Source organism: Lepus europaeus, chromosome 4 (genome assembly GCF_033115175.1).
Source record: "Lepus europaeus isolate LE1 chromosome 4, mLepTim1.pri, whole genome shotgun sequence".
NCBI classification, from domain to species: domain Eukaryota; kingdom Metazoa; phylum Chordata; class Mammalia; order Lagomorpha; family Leporidae; genus Lepus; species Lepus europaeus.
In genome coordinates this window covers 141,842,274-141,867,679 of record NC_084830.1, presented here as the reverse complement: position 1 = coordinate 141,867,679, position 25,406 = coordinate 141,842,274, and the positions used below count along the sequence as shown (strand labels likewise).

Genomic DNA, 25,406 nt, shown 5'->3' with positions numbered 1-25,406 from the left:
AAAATTGTAACTTAATTATTTTCTCCCTTTAAAGGAACACTATTCTTCAAGAGAAGGCCACTCTACCAAAGCCAGAAACACAGAATCCTCAAGATCTCAACAAGGAGGGGCGGATCAAGGTTGCTTCTGGTTCCTTGCGACCGTCAGTAATTCCAGGCATTCAGCCCCAAATCCAGGACCCTACTCTTCCAGGAATAAATCTTTATAGTAATAATTCGCCTTCACCGTCCATCTACCAGCTAAGCATGTTTAACTATGAACGTCCAAAACACTTCATCCAGTCCCAAAATCCATGTGGCTCCAGATCACAGCCTCCTGGACCGGAAACCTCCAGCTTCTCTAGCCAGACCAAACAGTCTTCCATTACCATCCATCCTCGCCAGTGCACAGAGCAAAGATTTTCTGCCTCCTCAACAATGAGCTCTCACATCACCATGTCCTCCTCTGCCTTCCCTGCTTCTCCCCAGCAGCTTGCTGGCTCCAATCAAGGCCAAAGGGTTACAGCCGCCTATAATCAGTCCCCAGCCAGCTTCCTCAGCTCCATATTACCATCACAGCCTGATTACAGCAGCAGTAAAATCCCTTCCACTGTGGACTCCAAGTAAGTGAATTTTTATATACTGCACATACAAGTGAGTTTACAGACAGGAGATCTGAGAGCACGCTTTACTGTACAGAAAGGCAATGAGATCGCTCAGTCTCATCCCATAATTCTCCTAGGACACACGGGAACCAGGGAACTGGCATTTGAGGTATTATTTCAATCCATTCTCCAGTGTCCAGGCTGAGCTGAATCTAACTTACCTATTATTCCAAACACTTACCAATTATTTTCCATCTTCAAAAACATAAATTCTAACATGCCCAACAACAGTGACCTTTTCCACTAGTTTCTAGCTAAGTTCCTCATGCTGTAAATTTAATTCCTCCGGTCTACACTCACCAGAGATGAAGAACACCTGTCTGCTCTCCTTCAGCTAGAATTTCCTCCCACATAAGCAAAGGCTATTGAGTTTCCTGTCAGTCTTGGGCTTTTCTTCCTACCCATTTCCCCCTCTAATCCTGAATATCCACTGGGCTGAATAAAGACTGAAATTAACAAACTTTAAAAATCTGGAATTTGGACACTCACACGTGTGAATTTTCCTATGATTGGAAGGTAGGCTTAAACAGTTGAAGGCTTATGGCTTCAAGATTTCCTTTGGCATTTAAAAACACACATTGTTCAAACTGGGTGGGCTGGGCTTAATATGAGGAGTAACCTAAGACTGTCTGAGGAGAACCTGATACGAGAAGGACATGTAGTGGTGCTTTTTTTAAAACATGAACTGAATACTTTGTGCGCATGCAGACTTAGAGCTATCAGTTTTCCCATTTCTTGGCTGGTGAAAACATCAGAAAATTAAATCAGAAGCATCTCAGAAATTGTCTGATGGAATGTTTCACTGCAGGCTTACTGACACATTCACTGCAACTCATATTTTTCCCTGTTTCTAGACACTAATCTTTTTAGAAATTATTATCATTGGTTACAACTCTGCCTACTTGAACCAAGTACAGCAATTCAATTTGCTAAGTAACTTTTTCAATATTTTTAAAAATAAAAACCAAGAAAGCCAAAAAAAAGTTAAAATCCTATAGGTATTCTGTTGAATCATTTGAAAGGGCTGACAGTCAACTGCTTTTCACCTGTAACACATTTCTTATGGGTCTGACCTAATGTTTTAAAAAGATTTCTTCAAAAATTAAGAGTCCTCTCGCTAGCTCCTATCTCCCATATTCCCATTATACCCATACCAGGCACTGTAGATTTTTCTTGGTTACATTCATCCAGATGATCATTTTCCATCCATCTCTCAACTATTTCATTCAAAATTCTCCATGTGAGTATTTTTAAATCTAAAATAGCCCTTTTTTGACTGCAATAATTTTCTTAGTAAATTGTTTCGATCCTAATCCAAATTCTTGGCCAGGAAATAAACAATCAAACTAAGCCTCAACCATGTCCCTAGCTCTGTGCACAGATCTAAGAAATCAGGATTAAAGCCAAAAAGTGAGAATAAGAACCAGCACTGTGGTACAGCGGGTTAAGCTACTGCCTGCAACACCAGCATCCCATATGGGCCCAGTTCATGTCCCAGCTGCTCCACTTCCAATCCAGCTCACCTCTAATGCACCTGGGAAAGCAGCAGAATATGGCCCAAGTTCTTGGGCTCCTGCACACACATGGGAGACCCAGATGAAGCTCCTTGCTCCTGACCTTGGCCTGGCCCAGCCCTGTACATCGTGGCCATTTGGGGAGTGAACCAGCAGGTCAAAGATCTCTATCTCTCCCTATCTCTCTGTATCTCTGTCAACTAAATAAATTTCTTTTAAAAAAATAAGAAACAAAATTTAGAAGGGTCCCCAAACCAGAGATCAAAGATCCAGCTTTAGCTGTTCCATTTTCAGCAACCATAGATAACTCTTTTAATCTTCTCAAAGCTACTTGACACCAATTCTGTGTCCAGCTGTACAGGTGGAAAACCCTGGCCCTTTGAATGTTTGTACATAACTCCTTCATTGTTATGAGGGGCTCAAGTTTGCCCTATTTTTTAAAATAATCCCTTGGTATCTAACCTAAGGAAGAAAAAATGAAAGCTTTATTTAACCTTTTATCAGTAGGAGACCCTCATGCAAACTTTTTATTCAGTTGATCGAACCACATACTAGAAGTTGAGGGTAAGTCTGTAATTCTAATTACTCCTTCTGAAAGTCCTGCTATATAGCTGGCGCCATGGCTTAACAGGCTAATCCTCCGCCTTGCAGCGCCGGTACACCGGGTTCTAGTCCCGGTCAGGGCACCGATCCTGTCCCGGTTGCCCCTCTTCCAGGCCAGCTCTCTGCTGTGGCCAGGGAGTGCAGTGGAGGATGGCCCAAGTGCTTGGGCCCTGCACCCCATGGGAGACCAGGAGAAGCACCTGGCTCCTGCCATCGGAACAGCATGGTGCGCCGGCCGCAGCGCGCCTACCACGGCGGCCATTGGAGGGTGAACCAACAGCAAAAAGGAAGACCTTTCTCTCTGTCTCCCTCTACTGTCCACTCTGCCTGTCAAAAAAAAAAAAAAAAAAAAAGTCCTGCTATGTGATATCTAGCAAGCACCTCGCCTGTTTGGTGATTCAGTTTTCTGATCTGTAATAAAATTAAGAATTTGTATAATTAATGATAGGGGAAAAGACATCTAAAATAGTGTACAGTATTAGCTTATAAATAGTAATAGGTATCAAGACCTAACAAGTCATGTAAACTAAGAATAATGGGGGTATTCAGTGAACAGTGACCAAGGTTACATACCCATCAGTGATTTCCAGGCTTGGTTTTGATAATCCCTCAGAAGTTCTCAGATATCACATCTGAAAAAGGAATTATTTAATGTTAATTCACTTTTATAAAAATGACAAGCTGGCATTAAAAATACCCAGTAGGCTACTATAATCCCATACAGTTGGAGAAATATGAGATCTATAAAATCAAAGGAATTTTCCCTCTTTGGCCTAGGGACTCAGTATTTAAAAAGAAAAAGCTAATTATTTAAAATCTTGGTTTGACTAGTAAATGAACAAATCAGACTTCAGTTAGTAATTAATACACATGCCATGAAAATTTAAAACACGAGAAAGAGAATTGTCTCATCAACTTTCAATACAAAGTGTATTGATTACAATGAAAAACATCCATTCATTTAACTGACAGTATCTCCTACACTAATGGTTCCCTTAGTGAATATACATGAGAAAGTAATATGACCCCTTTTCTTCAATATGTTTGCAAGGTAATGATTATTAATCAAGTCTCAATGCCAGCAAAATCTACTCAGAGGAGATACACTTAGTTCACAAGTCTTTTTAATTTCCTTAAGAATTTCTGGACAGGAATATGTCAGACAACAGACTTCGGGTGTCCCAAGTGGATAACTGGATAGCATTCATTATAATAATGGTAAAACATTTGTTGAGTGCAGTTGCCAGTTTTCCCACATAAAATAGGTTGATACAGGCCGGCGCCGCGGCTCACTTGACTAATCCTCCACCTGCGGTGCTGGCACTCTGCATTCTAGTCCCAGTTGGGGCTCCAGTTCTGTGCCGGTTGCTCCTCTTCCAGTCCAGCTCTCTGCTGTGGCCTGGGAAGGCAGTGGAGGATGGCCCAAGTACTTGGGTCCTGCACCTGCATGGGAGACCAGGAAGAAGCACCTGGCTCCTGGCTTCAGATCGGCGCAGCGCCGGCCGTAGCGGCCATTTGGGGGGTGAACCAACGGAAAAAGGAAGACCTTTCTCTCTGTCTGTCTCTCTCACTGTCTAACTTTGCCTGTCAAAAAAAAAAAAAAAAAAAGGTTGATATAAGCAAGCCCCTCACAGGGCCCTAAATGAATAAACAAGGTGAAAACCGAACAAAGCACTGTGAAAAGGGAACTACCTAACAGATTTAAAAACATAGGAGTCCCTGAATAAGGTCCCCACCCTCTATCAGAATCAACACGGGGAACTTTGGGAGGGGCCAGGGACACCTCAGAAGAAAAGATCAGTACGTGAAATAAGGACTTAAACCAAGGTCTTTAAATGCTACTTGAATTTGTTTTTTTCCAAATCCATTTTTCAATTTATATCTCTTTATCTATCTCCCTCCATTTTTTTGGTTTGGGTTTTTGTTGTTGTTGTTGTTGTTTGGCTGGGTTTTGTTTTTTTTGTTGTTTTGTTTTTGTTTTTGAAAGGCAGAGATGGAGTTGGAGGAGAAAAACAGAGAGACAGAGGTCACTCACAATATTGGTTCACTCCCCAAATGCCCATCATGGGCAGGGCAGGGCAGGCCTGGTCCCCAGGGAGTGCCAGGACTCAAACCCAGGTGCTCTGATATGGTACATGGGCATCCCAAAAAGGGTTCAAAGGGCTGGGCCAAATGCGTGGCCTCATTACTGTCACTTTCTCAATTCTTCCTCCTGCCACTTAATTCTCATTTGTAAAGATAAAAATAATGTAGTAACCATTCCTATAAAATTCTTCTTGATTGATACTAGGGCAACTGGTGTTTTAAATACCAGTACTACTAAATGATAAACTCAGCATAGCTAAAAGTGAATTACAAAATGAGGCCAATTCTATTTTAGATACATCTTACTTTGAGAATTTTTTCCCTTTTTTTAATTTTTTTAACTTTTATTTAATAAATATAAATTTCAAAAGTACAACTTTTGGGTTATAGCAGTTTTTCCCCCCATAACCTCCCTCACACGCCCATCCCATCTCCCACTCCCTCTCCCATCCCATTCTTCATCAAGATTCATTTTCAATTATCTTTATAAACAGAAGATCAACTTAAAATATACTAAGTAACAATTTCAACAGTTTGTTACCACACAGATATACAAAGTATAAAGTACTATTTGAGTACTAGTTTTACCGTTAATTCTCATAGTACAACACATTAAAGACAGAGATCCTACATGGGGAATAAGTGCATAGTGACTCCTGTTGTTGATTTAACAACTGACACTTATTTATGACATCAGTAATCACCCAAGGCTCTTGTCATGAGCTGCCAAGACTATGGAAGTCTCTTGAAAATTTTTTTTGTATAGCTAGCACTCAGTTCTGTGGACACTCTGTTTAAAGTAGTTATGGATGACTGACAGGCCTTAGAAAATATACTGATAGAGCAAGAAGGAACATGTGTAATGATTAATGGAATCTGTCACCTCTACCCTAATAGTAGTATGTTCACTGAAAGAGACATTAAAAATCTTTATACTTAGGCTAGCTGGTTTTACAATCTGCACAGGGACAATCTATCTAAACCCACTATTTGGGAAACAATTAAATATATTTTCCCTTCTTAAAGAGCAAAGAAAAAGAATTTTTAAAAAATATTTTTTTTCCTTTATAAAGCTACCAACAATCCTCAGTTGGCCAACCTGTAAATGCTCACCCATCCCAAACTGCAAATGCGAAGGCAACACCAAGGACTCCTGACCATGAAATACAAGGATCAAAAGAAGCTTTGATTCAAGATCTGGAGAGAAAGTTGAAAAGCAAGGACACCCTTCTTCATAATGGAAATCAAGTGGGCAAAATGTCTATTTTGTACAAAAAGCCAATTTAACTATAATATAATTTCAATAAGTTCTATATCCACACACTCAGCAAAGAATAGGATTGTCTAAAAAGAAGGAATAATAGGTCTTAATCTACATTTCTCTGCATGAAATCATCTCTCGGTTTTCAGTATTAAAAGGATGCAAAGGGGGGGCCGGCGCCGTGGCTCACTTGGTTAATCCTCCGCCTTCGGCGCTGGCATCACATATGGGCACTAGGTTCCAGTCCCAGTTGCTCCTCTTCCAGTCCAGCTCTCTACTGTGGCCCGGGAGGGCAGTGGAGGATGGCCCAAGTGCTTGGGCCCCTGCACCTGCATGAGAGACCAGGAAAAAGCACCTGACTCCTGGCTTCAGATCGGAACAGTGCCGGCTGTAGCGGCCATTTGGGGAGTGAACCAATGGAAGAAAGACCTTTCTCTCTGTCTCTCTCTCTCTCACTGTCTATCACTCTACCTGTCAAAAAAAATAAATAAAATAAAGGCTGCAGGAAGAAAAGTGCAGCCACTTTAAAAAAAAAAAAAAGGATACAAAGGAAAAATCTATCCAAATGATTTAATGAAAATTTTATTTCATTAAATTTCATTTAATGAAAATGTCTGATAGCCAGATAACTAATGAAAGATACTGCCAACTCAATTTCTTCATGTACTTTGGTGTTTAATAATCATGGGTAAATGACTACAGCTTTAATTTTTTATGTGGTGCCTAGTGTACACATTATCTTAGTCACTTATCTCTGAAACAGCACTTTATGACTTTAATACAAATATATTTAGCAAATCATCTGCTCTCAATTATAAGTTGGTGTGGTTAAATATTCAGTGTCCATTTAATGAAAGTTATTTCTAAGTATAAGGACATGAAGTGCTATGTTCAAAAACAGAGCAGATTAAAATATGCAAAACAAGGAGGAAGGAGATTTTCCCTTTACTTAGGAGAGCTTTCTTTAAAGGTGAGATGCCTGCATTTCTTATGAGCAAAAAGAAAGCCTACACTAATTTTTACCATATATAAGGAAAGTGGCACTAAAATTAAAGAAATATTTTGAATGGAAGAAATGGCTTTTTAAAACCATAAAATCAATAATTCAGTATATTGGCTTATATTTCTTTGAGGTTCTGATTTAGAGTGGTGATTTTAAGATACACCTATATAAACATTTTTTTATTAAATCTCATTACTGTGTCCTTAATAACTTATTTCTTTAAAGCGGTTAACATATGAGGAGAAGATGGCTCGCAGATTGCTGGGACCACAGAATGCAGCTGCTGTGTTTCAAGCTCAAAATGACAGTGATACACAGTATTCAACACAGGTAAATTAAAATAATCTATCCACTGGAATGCTTTCATTTTGTGTAACGATGTGCAAAAAAAGAAAACACACACATACAAATGAATACCTATGTATATACACAATTTATATACAATAATGTATATTGTATCTAATACATAATTTAAAAGTTTACCCGAGTCAAAACATCAGAAATGGTATAGTTATTATCAAGTATTTATAGGTCAGTTATACCTAGGACTCCTTCTACAACATCTATATGGAGAGAAAATTTATAGTTATGAATCTTTACTTTCAGGACATGTTAAAACTCTAAACCAAATTAGTCTTTTCTTTTAAGTTGTTTATCATTACAATGTCTTAAAACACACTTGTGGTAGTAATGAAACATCCAATTCCTTTTTTAATGTCTCTTTTTTCAAAAAATGTTTATTAAAAAGAAAAACTGGTGGCTCTATGGCACAGCAGAGTTAAGCACTGCCTGCAGCACCAGCATTCCATATGGGCACAGATTCGAGTCCCAGCTGCTCCACTCCTGATCCAGCTCCCTTTTAATGTGCCTGAAAGGCATAAGATGGCCCAAATCCTTGGGGCCTTGCTACCCACATGGGAGACCAGGATTAAGCTCCTGGCTCCTGGCTTTGGCCTAGCCCAGCCCTGGCCATTGTGGCCATTTGGAGAGTGAACCAGAGGATGGAAGATGGAGTCTCTCTCTCCCTACTTCTTTGTTTCTGTAACTCTGCCTTTCAAATAAATAAATAAATAAATCAACAACAAAAACTGTTGTAATGGCTCTAAGATTAACAAAATTATCCTTCCAAAGAAAGGATTAACTTTATGGAGAGCATAAAATGTATTCACATATGCTTATACCTGGTCAACTTGATTGTAACAAGTAACTAAACCCAGAGAGAAACACACAGTTGGAGAGTGAGACTGAAGCATTATCACTGGCTTCCTTCTGTAGTTATCCTTCATTCCCTATTATAAAGTCCACAAGAAACTGGGAGCCACAGGGATGAAACTAAACTAAAGAAATGCAAGCTTCCAAGAATAAAAAACTGAAATTAAGATTTTTGTTTTCATTGAATGTGACTAGATCTACTAAAAAGGATGGAGCAAGATCTAACAGAGCAAGAACTAGAAACTGAAAACACAATTTCATTTTAGCTACTGAATAGTTCATTCATTCATTCATTCATTCAACAAATTTACATGGAGAACCTACTACATGTTGAACTCTGGACTTAGTATGGAAGATTACAAACAAGAAACAAACCCAACTCTACTAGCAGAGATTACTCAAAGCAACGTTTTTAGTGATGATAGTTAATCTTATAAATGCACAATATCCAACTCCAAGAACAAGGATATATTTTTTTCTCATTCATTCTTTAAAATCTTTTAAAATGCAGACAATAGTATTTGGAAAAAAGATAGCAACATAAACATATCATCATGAAATCAGAAAAGGTAAATCTTACATTTTTGTATATTTCAAAGATTATCCCAAGTAATACAAAATATCATCAAACTGTAGTATAACTGAAATATCACATCTTGGAGTAAAACTATATGCGTGTTCAAACCACCACTATAGAAAAAAGTCAAAAATGTAATTTGGATATTTTAACCATATTAAAAAAAAATGATTGATTGATTGATTTGAAAGGCAGAGTTACATAGAGGCAGAGAGAGAGAGAGAGGTTTTCCATCCACTAGTTCACTCCCCAGATGGCCACAATGGCCGGAGCTGCGCCAGTCCGAAGCCAGGAGCCAGGAGTTTCTTCCCGGTCTTACATGTGGGTGCAGGGACCCAAGGACTTGGGCCATCTCCCACCATTTTCCCAGGGCATAGCAGAGAGCTGGATGGGAAGTGGAGCAGCCGGGACTTGAACCGTCGCCCATATGGAATGCCAGCACTGCCGGCCCCAACCACACTTTTTTTTTTTTTTTGACAGGCAGAGTTAGAGAGAGAGAGAGAGACAAAGAGAAAGGTCTTCCTTTTTCCGTTGGTTCACCCCCAAAATGGCCGCCATGGCTGGCGACAACTACAACAAAAAAAATTGATCACTGAATTGACTAGTTCTATGATGTTTTCCCTAAAGAATCTTAAGGCTATCCAAAAATTTTTAGTTGTAAGACTTTTGTTTTAGAAATGACAAAATACATTAAACCGATTCATCCTCAAATTATTCATTCTCAGATTTTCTGTGTTCTATACAAATATGTTGCAGATATTTAGACTGAGACTTTACTTTCTATTTCTTTTCATCTCACTCTGTGTTAAGCACAGTGAAATACACAGAGTAAGTCTTAAATATTTAATCAATTTCTCTATTATAATTCTCATCACTTTCTGACTTTACTCTTAAATAGAAATAATTTTCTGGTGATTGGATATAAATCCTAAAAGATGTTTTGCTTAAATATACTTTTATTAAACAGGAAGTAATTAATATTGTTTTTCACAATTACACATATCTTCAATGATGTCCAACAGGATTTTGTGCCAGGAGCTAAAAAGAGAAGCATTTTCCAGCCCGGTGTTTACTGCTGTTGGTGCCACTTTTGAGCAGTAGGCATAATACCTTGTACCTAATGCCAACACAAGTGACTTCATGTCTATTTCTGTTTTACTCAAGAACAATCTGTACTATGTGTTCCTACTTCACGTACACCGGAGTGACACATCATCCTTTGTCATAATCAACTGAAAAATGAACCAGCATCAATTCCAGGTCTAGCTTATTTTCATAAATAGTATCTATTGAATAGTGCTAATAATTCTTGCTAGAGTAGTAGTAGGTTAGTGCACTGTATTTAAATGCTTAAAAAGTGAATATATGGGCCGATGTTGTGGCACTGCGAGTTAAGCCACTTTCTGCAATGCCCATAGGGGTGTAGGTTCATATCCCAACTGCTCCACTTCCAGTCAGTGGAAGATGGCCAAAGTACTTGGGTACTTGACACCCCTTGGGAGACCTGGATAAAGCTCCTGGTTCCTGGCTTCAGCCTGGCCCTGTCCTGGCCACTGCAGCAATTTAGGGAATGAATCAGCAGATGGCAGATAGCTCTCTCTGTCTCTCTTCCTCTGTCTCTCCCTCTCTCTCCATAACTCTGCCTTTCAAATAAATAAATCTTTACAAAAAAGTGAATATATAGAATATGACTATACAAATACAGCCAAAATAGAAATGTTCCTTTCAACTATTTCTTCTTAATACTGCTTCATTTTAAGTTAACTGTGTATTAACATTCTCTCTTTATTTTGATTTCAAGCAGCAAAACTCAGAACACGCACGCCTACAAGTTCCTACATCACAAGTAAGGTAAAATTTTTTAAAAAATACATGTTCTGCTATCTGAAATGTTTTCAGTGTTAATATTTATAAAATACTCCAGCTTACTAAATACCTTTTTAAAGAATATAATGGAAATTTTCTAATGTCTAAGATGATGATCTCAATATCATATAAATTATCCAAACTACTTCAAAAGTTCTTTAAATGTTTTGGACAAAGAAGCTGAGACTATGTTTCTGTTAACTTTTTCATGACAATGAAAATTCAAATTATATAATCTTTAGAGGTGATAATAATAACCTATAAAGCACTCTGCATTTAATTTAATTCAATTCATGGCACTGTAAAAAAATGAAGATGTACAATTTGTACCAGATGTTTCTACATTGTTACCATTTCTAACGTTAAAACATCAAACACACCCTCTAAGGTTTTATTCTACTATTATACTACCAGATCAAATCATAGACTCTGGGCTTTCAAATTTGATGTCTGAACTCTCATATTAATGTGAAAACAAAAGCAATGATAACATTGAAGCAGCAATGATGAAAATATCTTTACAGAAGCAGATCATCTTCCAGGGGAGATGTGAATGATCAGGATGCAATCCAGGAGAAATTTTACCCACCACGTTTCATTCAAGTGCCAGAGAACATATCAATTGACGAAGGAAGATTCTGCAGAATGGACTTCAAAGTAAGACTTAAAAAATATTGGGGATACTAGGTTTTTGAAAAATGTCCTCTTCCTACTTGGAGCTTGCCACTCAGCTTGATAAATACTATGCAATGGATAAGAACACAAATTCTAGAGCCAAGCTGATCAGGGCTTGAACCCTGGCTCTGCCACTTGCCATCTGTGCAATCTGACGCCAGTCACTTAACTGCTCTTGTGCTTTCATCTCCTCATCTAGCAAATTAACAAATATGCTTACCTCGTAAAGCTATGAAAATTAACTGAGTAAACACATACACCTAATATTCTATATAAGTGATGCTATCATAGATTTCTAAACTACAAGGCTTCTCTAATTCTCTTCCATCCAGAAATTCAAGCCATCACCCTTCTCTTGGCCTAAGAGTTCTTCAGGCTAGAATAACTCTTTAGAAGAATGTTCATTTTTTATTATCCTCATTTTGCAGAACTTTTTCTTATAAAATATTCTTCTGGGTTCCTTATGAAAGAAAGTTAGTGGCCGGCGCTGTGGCTCAACAGGCTAATCCTCCGCCTTGCAGCGCCGGCACACCAGGTTCTAGTCCCAGTTGGGGCGCCGGATTCTATCCCGGTTGCCTCTCTTCCAGGCCAGCTCTCTGCTATGGCCCAGGAAGGCAGTGGAGGATGGCCCAAGTGCTTGGGCCCTGCACCCGCATGGGAGACCAGGAGAAGCACCTGGCTCCTGGCTTCGGATCAGCGAGATGCGCCGGCCGCAGCAGCCATTGGAGGGTGAACCAAAGGCAAAAAGGAAGACCTTTCTCTCTGTCTCTCTCTCTCACTATCCACTCTGCCTGTCAAAAAAAAAAAAAAGTTAGTATTAAGGCTTAACAGGCTTAACACTGGATTTAACTGTTAAGAGTCATAAAACATCTAACTCACCACCATCTATATACTCACTACTCTATTTTAGAAAAGTCAGAGCTTAAGAAATCAGCTGGGACCCTGTATCCACCATCAGAGTGCCAAGGTCTAATTCCCAGCTCTACCTCCAATCCAGCTTCCAGCTAATGCACATCCTGGAGGCAGTGGTAATGGCTCAAGTACATAGGTCTCTGCCACCCACAAGAGACCTGGATTGAGTTCCTGACACCTAGTTTCAGTCTGGTCCAGCCCAGGGCATTTAGGGAGTGAACCAGCAGATAAAAGCTATCAGTAGATAGAAAATATATCTCTCTTGTTCTCTCCCTTTATCTCCCTCTCTCTCTTTCAAATAAATAAAAATGATTTAAAAATCTTTAAAACTCATTCTAACATTAGACCAGCAAGTCTCACACACATGCCCTGCCACTTCACTGTGAATCACAATGAAATGAAATGCTACATGACTTCCATGTTCCTTGTGGATACAAATATATAATATGAATTAATATTCTAAATACAGTAGTTAAGAGATTCTTTGGAAAGATTTATTTATTTATTTATTTATTTATTTATTTATTTGAAAGGCAGTGAGAGAGAGAGAGACAGAAAATTTTCTATCTGCTTGTTCACTCCCTGAATGACCACAATGGCTGGGGCTAGGCTAAGCCAAAGCCAGAAGCTTAGAATACCATCCAGGTCTCCCGCTTGGTGGCAGGAGCCCTAACACTTCTGCCATCTTCCACTGCTTTCTCAGGCACATTAGCAGGAAGCTGGATCAGAAGGAAAGCAGCCAAGATACTCAAACCAGTGCTTATATGCAATGCCAGCATCGTAGGCAGCAGCATAACCCACTGCACCAAGTACTCTGACCTGTAAGAGATCTTAAACAGCCTGAGATTGCATGTGAATGAACTACATATGGTTTGAGATAATCTGAAAATTTTATATTAATTTCAAGACATTTAATTCCTACATTTCTAATTATAAATATCTTTATGAACTCTGCATAGTCAAACACAAAGCCACTCAGTTACTGAATTATTAAAATTCATAAATGGACAAATGGGTCCCAGCAATACAATAATTTGAAACTGTCATCTCCTTGTATTTTTATTTCTAGGTGAGTGGACTGCCAGCTCCTGATGTGTCATGGTACCTGAATGGAAGACCAGTTCAATCAGATGATTTGCATAAAATGATAGTGTCTGAGAAGGGCTTCCATTCACTCATCTTTGAAGTAGTCAGAGCTTCAGATGCAGGAGCTTATGTGTGTGTTGCCAAGAACAGAGCAGGAGAAGCCACCTTCACTGTGCAGCTTGATGTCCTGGGTAAGATAAGTTTTTGAGGGGCTCCTTAAAATACAGCAGCACTGGTGTCAGCGCTGCGGCACAGCAGGTAAAGCCACCACCTGCAGTGCCAGCATCCCAAATGGGCACCAGTTCAAGTCCTGGCTGCCCCACTTCCGATTCAGCTCTCTGCTATGGCCTGGGAAAGTATTAGAAGATGGCCCAAGTCCTTGGGCCCCTGCACCCATGTGGGAGACCTGGAAGAAGCTCCTGGCTCCTGGTTTTGGATCAGCGCAGCTCCGGCTGTTGCGGCCATCTCGGGAGTGAACTAGCAGATGAAAGATCTCTCTTTCTCTCTGCTTCTGCCTCTCTGTAACTCTGCCTTTCAAATAAATAAATCTTCTAAAAAATAAAATAAAAAATACAGTAGCACTAAAAAGGTAGTTTCAAAGTATTGTGTAAAAAAAAAAAAAGGTATTCAGGAGGAAAAGCCCACAGGATATTATATTTAATGTGTACACACCTAATAGAAAGCTGATTTTTATCTTCAAGCTACATAATGAAAGGGAAAAAAGACATCTTTAAGAGAGTCAGTGAAACTAGAATGACAAATCTACCACCAAAGCCTTTCAGGAAAGAAAATAAATAAAGTATAATTCTAGATAGACCAACAAGGCAGATAAGCACTTCTAGATGTAACTATAGGGTCCCAATGTGAAAATTTTAGTATAATCGTTTCTCTGGTCTAGAGTCTAAATAACAATCTGAATGCATAGTTTTTCGGTTTTTTTGTTTTTTGTTTTTTGTGGGTTTTTTGACAGGCAGAGTGGACAGTGAGAGAGAGAGACAGAGAGAAAGGTCTTCCTTTGCCGTTGGTTCACCCTCCAATGGCCGCCACGGCTGGCGCGCTGTGGCCAGCGCACTGCACTGATCCGATGGCAGGAGCCAGGTGCTTCTCCTGGTCTCCCATGGGGTGCAGAGCCCAAGCACTTGGGCCATCCTCCACTGCACTCCCTGGCCACAGCAGAGAGCTGGCCTGGAAGAGGGGCAACCGGGACAGAATCCGGTGCCCCGACCGGGACTAGAACCCGGTGTGCCGGCGCCGCAAGGCAGAGGATTACCCTGTCGAGCCGCGGCGCCGGCCTCGGTTTTTTTTTTTTAAGATCTATTTATATATTTGAAAGCAGCATCACAGAGAGAGAAAGAGAGAGATCTTCCATTCACTGGTTCACTCCCCAGATGGCCACAACAGCCTGGGCTAGGCCAGGCCAGAGCCAGGAGCTTAAACCAGTTCTCGGCCGGCGCCGTGGCTCAACAGGCTAATCCTCCGCCTTGCGGCGCCGGCACACCAGGTTCTAGTCCCAGTTGGGGCGCCGGATTCTATCCCGGTTGCCTCTCTTCCAGGCCAGCTCTCTGCTATGGCCCAGGAAGGCAGTGGAGGATGGCCCAAGTGCTTGGGCCCTGCACCCGCATGGGAGACCAGGAGAAGCACCTGGCTCCTGGCTTCGGATCAGCACGATGCGCCGGCCACAGCGGCCATTGGAGGGTGAACCAAAGGCAAAAAGGAAGACCTTTCTCTCTGTCTCTCTCTCTCACTATCTACTCTGCCTGTCAAAAAAAAAGAAAAAAGAAAAAGAAAAGAAAAGAAAATATGTTAAACCAGTTCTCCCACATTCGTGCAGGGGCCCAACCACTTAGGCCATCTTCCACTGCTTTCCCAGGCCATTAGCAGAGAGCTGGATCAGAAGTAGAGCAACTGGGACTTGAACTGGCACCTATATAGGATGCTGGCACTTCAGACGGCAACTTAACCCTGGACTCGTGTTTTACAAAAACATCAGAATCTGTCAAAATTTTAAGCAGTTTAAAACTGAAGAACAGGGGCAGGCATCAGGCCTAGAGATTACAATGCCCACAATCAACACAATCAAGTATCAGAGTACCTGGATTCAAGTCCCAACTGTTTTCTATTCCAGCTTCTTCTTCTTCTTCTTTTTTTTTTTTTTTTTTTTTTTTTTTTATTTGACAGGTAGAGTTATAGACAGTGAGAGAGAGAGAGACAGAGAGAAAGGTCTTCCTTCCGTTGGTTCACCCCCCAAATGGCCACCATGGCCAGCGCTGGGCCAATCCGAAGCCAGGAGCCAGGTGTTTCCTCCTGGTCTCCCATGCAGAAGCAGGGCCCAAGCACTTGGGCCATCCTCCACTGCCCTCCTTGGCCACCGCAGAGAGCTGGACTGGAAGAGGAGCAACCGGGACCAGAACCCAGTGCCCATATGGGATGCTGATGCCACAGGTGGAGGATTAGCCAAGTGAGCCATGGCACCAGCCCCTTTTCCAGCTTCTTGATAATACATCCTGGAAGACAGCAGGTTAATGGTTCAAGTGGTTGGGCCCCTATCACCCCTGTAGAACTGTAATGAGTTCCTGGGCTCCAAGCTCCCAATCCTAGCCAGAGAGTAAACCAGCAGATGGGGGCTCACTCAGCCAGATTTAACAGTCTCTCTCCTTGTCTCTCTCACTGTCTCTCTCTCTGTTTCTCAATTAAAAAAAAAAACTGAAAGACAAATGTCTTATATTATATTATATTATATTATATTACATTATATTATATTTATTTATTTTCTAATTGTAACAAGAACATGCCTACCTGCTTTAGAAAACTACTATGATAAAACTCATGTCTCAAATTTGTCAGTAATAGGGATGGCATTTCTCATAAAACTGGGTCTGGTTTTAAGCTTTAAATATACCACATTTGTAATGGTTTAAACCATAGTATATTACATAAGAGATCTTTTGCTACAACTCATTGTTTATAAGAGCTTGATCATGCCAAAGAACAGAAAATTTTCTTGTATTTCTTTTCTACCTAAATCAATGAAAAATCCTAACAATTTCTTTACAGTATACTGAGGCACTTTGATCTAAGAAAAAAACTAGTTAGCTGGGAACAAAAACATGGGACCAATGCTGTGGCACAGCAGGTTAGGCAGCTGTCTGCAGCGCCGGCATCCCATATTAGCTCTAGTTCAAGATCTGGCTGTTCTGCTTCTGATCCAGCTCCCTGTTAATGTGCTTGGGAGAGCTGCAGAAGATGGCCCAAGTGCTTGGGCCTCTGCACCCACACGGGAGACCCCAAAGAAGCTCCTAGCTCCCAGCTTCAGACTGGCCCAGCCCTGCCAATTACAGCATTTGGGGAGTGAACCAGCAGATGGAAGAATTCTCTCTCACTCTCTTTAACTCTGACTTTCAAATAAACAAATGAATCTTAAAAAAACACTAACTCAAGTGACTCAGCTTTGGACAAATCCCATTTTGCCAAAGTCTTCAGAAATATGATAATATTACAGCAGAAACAGACCTAGGCTGGCATCTGCCCAATCTGCTCATTTTTCCTTTAGAAAGCCAAAGTTACAGTACTGTGCTATTGTTTTCTCTTTTCCCTCAGGAAATTGAAGAAAAGTGAAGTCATGATGATTACTGACATTTTATATTACTAACCAGTTTACAAAGAGTCGCTTCATTGATTGTCTCAATTGTTCCTGACAATAATTTGCCTGGTAGACACAGCAGCCACCTCTACCCAGAAACTAGATAGATAGATAGATAGATAGATAGATAGATAGATAGATAGATAAAACTAAGGCTTAGAGAAATACTAACAAAATTTTCCCAACATGATGTGGTTCATGGAACCAGTAGAGAATTTGAACCTAAGTTCTCTAGTACTCTTTCCAAACCCATGCTGCCTCCCTGTACATGAGATGACAAATGAGAACAGGATTTAAATTCTTTAAACAAAACAGGATTAGAAATTCAATGAATCATTACATCATAGTTTTAAATCTATGATTATTTTTATATATTATAGTATTTTAGCTAAAATGTTTCCATCTTGTTGCTTTAAAGAAAATTTTTAAAGATTTATTTGTTTGTTTGAAAGAGCTACAGAGAGAGAGAGGCAAAGCCAGAGAGAGAGAGAAGTCTTTGATCTGCTGGTTCACTCCCCAAAGGCTACAACGGCCAGAGCTAAGCCAGGATGAAGCCAGGAGCCAGGAGCTTCAACCAGCTCTCCCATGTGGGTGCAGAGGCCCAAAGATTTAGGCCATCCTCGCTGCTTTCCCAAGCACTTTAGCAGGAAGCTGGATCAGAAGTGGAGCAGCCAGGACTCGAATCAGCACCCAAATGGGATGCCAGTGCTACAGGCAGCGGCTTTACCTGCTATGCCACAGTGCCTGCCCTGCTTTTTAAAATTTTTAAATCATACAAATTTCATAATACTTTGATTTAATATAATTTTTATATTTCAAATACTTGAATTTTGTTTTTTCATATGTAGCAAAAGAACATAAAAGAGCACCAATGTTTATCTTCAAGCCACAGAGCAAAAAAGTTTTTGAAGGAGAGTCAGTGAAACTAGAATGCCAGATCTCAGCTATACCTCCACCAAAACTCTTCTGGAAGAGAAATAATGAAATGGTACACTTCAACACTGACCGAATAAGGTACGATGAGTATCTCTAGCCTTACCTAGATGAATCCAGTTACACCTCAATATACATTATAAATAGCATGCTATCATGATCTCTATTTGTCTAGTTTTTAAGCCGTATATACAAACATAATAAAATTTCAATAAACCAGAATCTACTCATCAGAAATCTAAGGTATAAAGAAGCCTTAGGATTTACCTTTTCAGTAGACAACAAACAAAGATGATTTCAGGGGGGAAAAAATGGCATAAGACTAAGGGGAAATGTTAAAAAAAAAAAAAACAGCTATTTGACAATGACTTAATATAGTTACAGAATTTGCAAAGGCTTCTTTTTCTTCTAATTAGTATGACTCTGTAAGTCAGAGAATCACTGAAACTCACAGGAAATTTAATTCCTAAACTTTGATTTTTTTAATGTTTCTTTTCAGCTTATATCATGATAATGCTGGAAGAGTTACTTTACTGATAAAAGACGTAAATAAGAAAGATGCTGGGTGGTACACTGTATCTGCAGTTAATGAAGCTGGGATCACCAGCTGCAACACAAGATTAGATGTTGCAGGTATGTCCCACTATCAACCCACACATTTTAAAGGATTTAACCAGGATTTAATAAAAAAAAAAAAAAAAAAGTAAATCCCAGCACAGTATAAACCTCCCATACATTATCAGTTTTCCTTTTATTTTCCTGTTTGATAATGAATACCTAGCACAGCCAATTCGTTTAGGTTTTCTGAATTAACTTTTATTTGTTCTATTTCAGCCCGTCCAAATCAAACTCTTCCAGCTCCTAAGCAGTTACGTGTTCGACCAACTTTCAGCAAATATTTAGCACTTAACGGGAGAGGCTTGGATGTGAAACAAGCTTTTAACCCAGAAGGAGAATTTCAGCGTCTGGCAGCTCAATCTGGACTCTATGAAAGTGAAGAACTTTAATAACTTAACACTGGAAAACACAACTACATTATGAGAATATATTCAGTTACATTTCTGAAATAAACCCATAGCTGTATTAACAGATTATGGCTTTAAGTAGATAATATAACTAATATATATTTCTAATATTTATCCTTTGACTCTTGCACATTCTACTTCTCTGATTTGTGACGACTTCAGAAAATCTGAGCATATGGATTTGTAATTGTAGAAGACTCTTAAAATGTGAGATCATAACATTTCAGTCAACACATTTAACAATTACAGGTTATAAATTAATATCAACATTTTAAAAACATCTAATGCTTGTAACAAGGTTTACAGGTACTGCTTTCTACATATTCTTCCAACTGTTTTCTCTTGTAGGAATACTAACACAGTACACATTATCTGAGTGCTCCATAGTTTTATGAAGAATAAAATTCAAATATTTAAACAGACTGTCTTTTCTTCACAACAATCTACACTTTTAAAATTTCTGGGTTTTATATATTAAACAATACTCAGGAGAACCTATGAGTAACAAGCTCCAAAAAAGACAATGATATTATATTCTAGAACAGTGTGAAGCTCATTTACAGCTCAATCAATTCCTCTTGAAACTGAGCTAAACTTTCCATGGTTTGCACTTGAAAAACTTAAACCATGACTGAATCTCTCCTGAATTTGTAATTTTAACCAAACAGATTTCCAATTCTTCAGGATTTTTAGCCTGAAATAAAAATAAAAATAAAAGGCCTCTAGGGGTCATCCACTTTAATGTAAATTTGAATACCTTTATATAGCTGTCTTTCCTCCAACAATTTCAAATTCAGATAACCTATTACATGTGAAAGCATAATTTTATGAGCATCTGAAAGTCCAAGTTTAGAGAAGCACAAATCCTTAAAAAAAAAAAAAAAAAAAAAAAAAAAAAAAAAAAACTATCCCTAAGCTAGGACAGTAGCCCTTTCTTTCTTTCAGGTCGCAGGTCCACTAGCTGTTCCCTTTTCTCTAGGCCTCTCTGGTCCCTTTCATCAACAGTATTTTTTGATCCTTGCTACGGTGTGGCCTAGTTTTGCTTTTTACCAGTCCATAAAACAGCATAAATCAACAAAAGCGGCTTCATCTTTACTTTCAAACATTTTAGATGTTTCCTTTTTTTTTTGCTGACTGCCATGGAACGCGTTTGGACTGAATTCCTTTATATTTTCATTTTTTCCAACATGTGAATGCTCCTATTCTGGGACAGGCTTTTGGCTGCCTTAATTTATAGCCAAACGTGTTCAGCCTTTTTCAAGGTGGTTTACAAACCACTTTCTCAACTTTGTGAAGCTTCTAGGCCAGACGTGGGTCTGGACTCCCAGGGACCAATGTTTTGGCCTAGCCTTTTTTACATTATCACTGCCTCCTTTCTTTCTTCTCTTTCCTTTTTTTTAAAAAATAATTTGAGAGGCATAAAGACAAAGATTTTCTGCCTGCTGCTTGATTCCTCAAATGCCTGGAATGGGCAAGAGTAGACCAAGGCCAAAGCCAGGAACCAGAAACTCAATCCAGGTCTCCCACATGGGTGGCAGGAACCCAACTACTTGAGCCATCAACTGCTTCCTGCCAGGGTGCTGGGAACAGGGAGCTGGAATCAGGCGCCGGAGCCGAGTATCAAACCCAGGTAACTCGGATGTGGGTCACGGGCATCTTAACCTGTGTCTTAACCACTGGACGCAACACCCGCCCCACCACAGATCTTTTTTCTTTTTTTTAAACCTATTTTCAAGCTGAGTGAAGAATGGAAGCGATTTTTTATCAACAGATGTCAGTTAAGAACTAGTTTCTTCCTAGTGTCTGCTAATACTGACTGATAGGATAAAAAAGGGAGAGAACGATCCAACATGGGAAGCGGGATACACAGCAGACTCAGTATGGCAGATGTCCTAGACAGCACTAAAAAAACAAACAAACAAACAAACAAAAAACTAGTTTCTTCAAGTAGCCACCATGGCAGCGGGCGGGCCGTGATTAGCGATCAAGGCTCTGGCGTCCAGCGCACACTGCCTCAATTTTGTGTAAAGTATTTCATCTCTCATGGGCTCGATTTCTGCAAGGCCTTTTTAGGGGCAACAATACCTACCTTTCATGGAGGTGGATGTGGAGACTAAACAAGGCAATAAATGTTAAAGATATTCAAGAAACATAAGCCAGTTACCATCAATTACTATGATTTTTAGGTCCAAAGGCAGGTTTGTCCCAGAAACTGGACCTCAGCATCAAGCCATCACCGCAAGCCCCAGGCCCGCCTCAGGCGAAAGGCGCCGAAGGCTCCTCAGCGCGCAGGCGCGCCTGCAGCCAGCCTGTCGAGTCGCCAGCGCCCCCGCAGGGCTTGGAGGGCTCGCGCAGGCGCATGAGAAGTTAGCAGCGCCGCGAGGCTACCACGCAGGCGCAGCAGGCCGAGCGGCAACGAACGGGCGGCCTAGTCCGGGTCAGCCATGGCGGAGGCGTCCAGATGGCAGCAACCCGGTGAGGGGGGGTCTCCTAGTGAGTAACTAGGTCAGGGCTGATCTGCCAACTCCGGAGACCCTGGAAGGAACTCTGCCCCGGGTCTGTTTCTGTGAGAAATACGACCGTCAGACTTTCAGACCTCAAAGCCTCCACTAGAAGAGCAAAAAGACCGTCCCTTGTGTGAGAAGACACGGCCCTCTCCCCTTTCCTAGTTGAGCGCTGCCGTCTGCTAGCCAGTGTCACTGGGGCTTTGATATGAATCGTGTCCCTTTTCCCCGGCCTAGCAGAAGGCAGTTCTCAGTCGACTGGTGGAGAGAGGACTGGGGCTTCGGTCTGCTCTGTGGATTGCGTTTTCATTCTAAGACGGGACTGTGAGGAAACATCCGTGTTGTAAGATTAGTGTAGACATCGAATGACTGCCCACATGACCCGTGGGAAAATTTAGTGTCCTCCCTGCTTCCTAACAGGATTTAAAAAGAACCAGAAGCTGTTGGAGCTTTCTTTGGCGTCCAGCGCACACTGCCTCCATTTAGTGTAAATTATTTCATCTCTCAAGGGATCGGTTTCTTCAGGGCCTAAAATGGCAAGAATACCTACCTTTCTTGGGACTACTAAAAATGGTGTGTTTTTACATGTTGTACTTAACATACATTGTAAGTTACTCATAAGGTAAAGAAATTTTTTGTTTTATATCTCACAGGGACTTCGAAACCTAAACTGCATTACAGAAAGGATGTAGAAATTAGAACCACACTTCAGGAGCTGTTGCTTTACTTGATCTTTTTAATAAATCTATGTATATGTAAGTACATAAAGATAAAGATGACTAAGTTAAAATATGGAGATGAAAAATATATTTGAAAGCATAAAGACCTTATAAAAACATAGGTTATCATGGATCCCATAAACAAGACCAGTGTCTGCTAATAATAACTGATAGAATTAAAAAGGAGAGAACCATTCAACATGGGGAGCGGGATACACAGCAGACTCATAGAATGGCAGATGCCATTCTGGCCTCAGCACTCTGGCCTCAGAACCAGCCCTTTAGGTACTCGGATCCAGCTAAGAAGCCCATGAGAATTTCTCAGGCATGGAAAGCCAAGACACTGTGGCAAAAAATGACCTAAATGAAAGATCTCTGTAAGATCCCAGCAGAAAGAATGGGCCATCAAAGAAGGAGATACCTTTCTCTGAAGGGAGGAGAGAACTTCCACTTTGATTATGGCCTTGTCTAAAAAAGGTTGGAGTTTGTGAACTCAAGAGGCTTCCGTAGCTTTGGCAGCTCATGACAAAAGCCTCAGGTGATCACTGACGTCATAAATAAGAGTGTCAGTTGTTAAATCAACAACTGGAGTCACTGTGCATTTACTCCCCACGTAGGATATCTGTCCTTCAATGTGTTGTATTATGAGAATTAATGATAAAACTAGTATTCAGGCCAGTGCCATGGCTTAACAGGCTAATCCTCTGCCTTGTGGCGCCAGCACACCCGGTTCTAGTCCCGGTTGGGGCGCCGGATTCTATCCCTGTTGCCCCTTTTCCAGGCCAGCTCTCTACTATGGCCCGGGAAGGCAGTGGAGGATGGCCCAAGTCCTTGGGCCCTGCACCTGCATGGGAGACCAGGAGAGGCACCTGGCTCCTGGCTTCGGATCAGCAGGATGCGCCGGCCAATTCGGCCATTGGAGGGTGAACCAATGGCAAAAAGGAAGACCTTTCTCTCTGTCTCTCTCTCACTATCCACTCTGCCTGTAAAAAAAAAATAGTATTCAAACAGTACTTTATACTTTGTGTGTCTGTGTGGGTGCAAACTGTTGAAATCTTTACTTAGTATATACAAAGTTGATCTTCTGTATATAAAGATAATTAAAAATGAATCTTAATGAAGAATGGGATGGGAGAGGAAGTAAGAGAGGGGATGGTTTATGGGTGGGAAGGAGGTTATGGGGAGAAAACCGCTATAATCCAAAAGTTGTACTTTTGAAATTTATATTATTAAATAAAAGTTTTTTTTAAAAAAGCATAGGTTATCCGACTACTAAAACTCATAAGTTATGCATTTTAGACATTGTCTTAAGTTCATTTAGATTGACACTGTTTCCAGGGTTTTAAATTTTTTATTGATCATTTTGTTTGAAAATCAGAGACAGAAAGCTCTTTCTTATTCACTGGTTTTCCCCAAATGCTCACAGCAGCTGTGGCTGGGGGGGGGGGGGTAGGGCGGGGGTCTAAAGCTATAGCTAGGAACTCAAACCAGGTCTCCCTCATGGATGGCAGGAACCCACCTACTCGAACCATCACCTGCTGCATCCCACAGCGCAGGGTGCATTATAGCAGAAAAATTGGAACTGTGAGCAGAGCTGAAACTTGAGCCCAGGCATTCCAGTATAGGATGCACCTTAACCACTATACCAAATACCTGCCCTTATTTCCAGTTTTAGGTCACAGATGTAATGAAAAGTTTCCCTCGTCAACACTGATTACAACTACTCCTTTAATTTGACAGATATCTTGCACATAATTCATGCCTTGTGTTGAAAATTGTAGTTTCTTTTAAAGCTATATAAACATATTAGTTTGGTTTCATAAATTAAAGTACAAATGAAGCCAAAGACATCTTGGCCAGCTTTTTCACTGATCTGTTGTTGTACAGTTAGTAAAATATGCTTGTGCTAAGTCAAAGCAAATTTGAGGACTGGGGAAATATCTCTTGTATCCTTCCTATCTGTAGGTCATTAGCATTGACTTACTATGTGAAGGGCAATTTTAAAAAGCATTTTGTATAATCTCTTTCACAGGATTTATTTCATGTTGGTATGTGCTACACACTAGCAATTATATATTTTTAATGATGTATTAATTAATTTGAAAGAATCATAGAGAAAGGGGGAGAAGGAGAGAGAAAGAGATCTTCCATCCACTGGTTCACTCCCCAGATGGCTACAACAGCCAGGGCTGACCCAGGGTGAAGCCAGGAGCCAGGAGCTTCTTCTGGATCTCCCACATGGGTGCAGGGGCCCCAAATAATTGGACTTTTCCCAGGCCATTAACTGGATTGAAAGTAGAGCAGCCTGGACACAAACCAGCACCCATGTGGGATACTGGCATCACAGGTGGCAGCTTTTACCCGCTACACCACAAAATTACCCTGAACACTGCCAATTATATACCAATTAAGTAATTAATTGATGTAGGAGTGACTGAGTCAGATCTTTTTTTAAAGATATATTTATTTATTTCAGAGAGTTACAGAGAGAGAGGTAGAGACAGAAGGAGAAAGATACAGAAGGAGATTTTGCATCCACTGGTTCACTCCCCAAATGATTGCAATGCCCAGGGCTGGGCCAGGCTGAAGCCAGGAGTCAAGAGCTTCATCCAGGTCTCCCAAGTAGGTGCAGGGGCCCAAGCACTTGAGCCATCCTCTGCTGCTTTCTCAAGCATATTAGATTAGCAGGGAGCTGGATCAAAAGTGGAGCAGCTGAGACTTGAACCAGTGCCCATATGGGATGCCATCACTGAAGACAGCGGATTAAACTGTGTGCCACAGTACCAACCCCAAGTGAAATTTTAATTAAAGACAACAGTAGCAAGTGTTATAAATTACATGGTTTTATAAAAGCTTAGTAATGAAAATAATACATGCTCACTACAAGATAACTGGAAAATAGAAAAATATGAGAGAGACAGACAGACAGAGAAATAAATCTTCCATATCCTGGTTCACTTCCCAAATGGCCTCAATGGCTGAGGCTGGGCCAGGCCAAAGCCAGGAGACAGGAACTCAATTTAGGTCTCCCACGTGGGTGGCAGGGACCCAATACTTGAACAATCACTACTGCCTCCCAAGATGCACATTAGCAGAAAGCTGGAATTAGAACCAGAGCCAGGACTCAAACTCATGCATTCTGATATGA

At 40.5% G+C, this 25,406-nt stretch overlaps 2 protein-coding genes across 2 annotated transcripts in view; both read left to right on the top strand.

The window, feature by feature from the left end:
- Positions 1–245: 245 nt before the first annotated feature.
- On the top strand, positions 246–19,017 carry MYOT (myotilin). The gene is made up of 9 exons (XM_062189757.1): positions 246–601; positions 5,919–6,093; positions 7,335–7,439; positions 10,703–10,749; positions 11,289–11,421; positions 13,421–13,628; positions 17,926–18,091; positions 18,510–18,643; positions 18,845–19,017. Exons 1-9 carry the CDS (start codon positions 246–248, stop codon positions 19,015–19,017), a joined length of 1,497 nt encoding a protein of 498 aa, XP_062045741.1.
- Positions 19,018–21,432: 2,415 nt separating this feature from the next.
- Positions 21,433–25,406, top strand: part of PKD2L2 (polycystin 2 like 2, transient receptor potential cation channel) — a 41,897-nt gene continuing 37,923 nt past the window's right edge. Inside the window, exons 1-2 of the mRNA XM_062189090.1 lie at positions 21,433–21,510; positions 22,193–22,294. Coding sequence (XP_062045074.1) covers positions 21,480–21,510; positions 22,193–22,294 — 133 coding nt within the window. The 5' untranslated portion in view covers positions 21,433–21,479. The remainder of the gene's footprint in view (positions 21,511–22,192; positions 22,295–25,406) is intronic.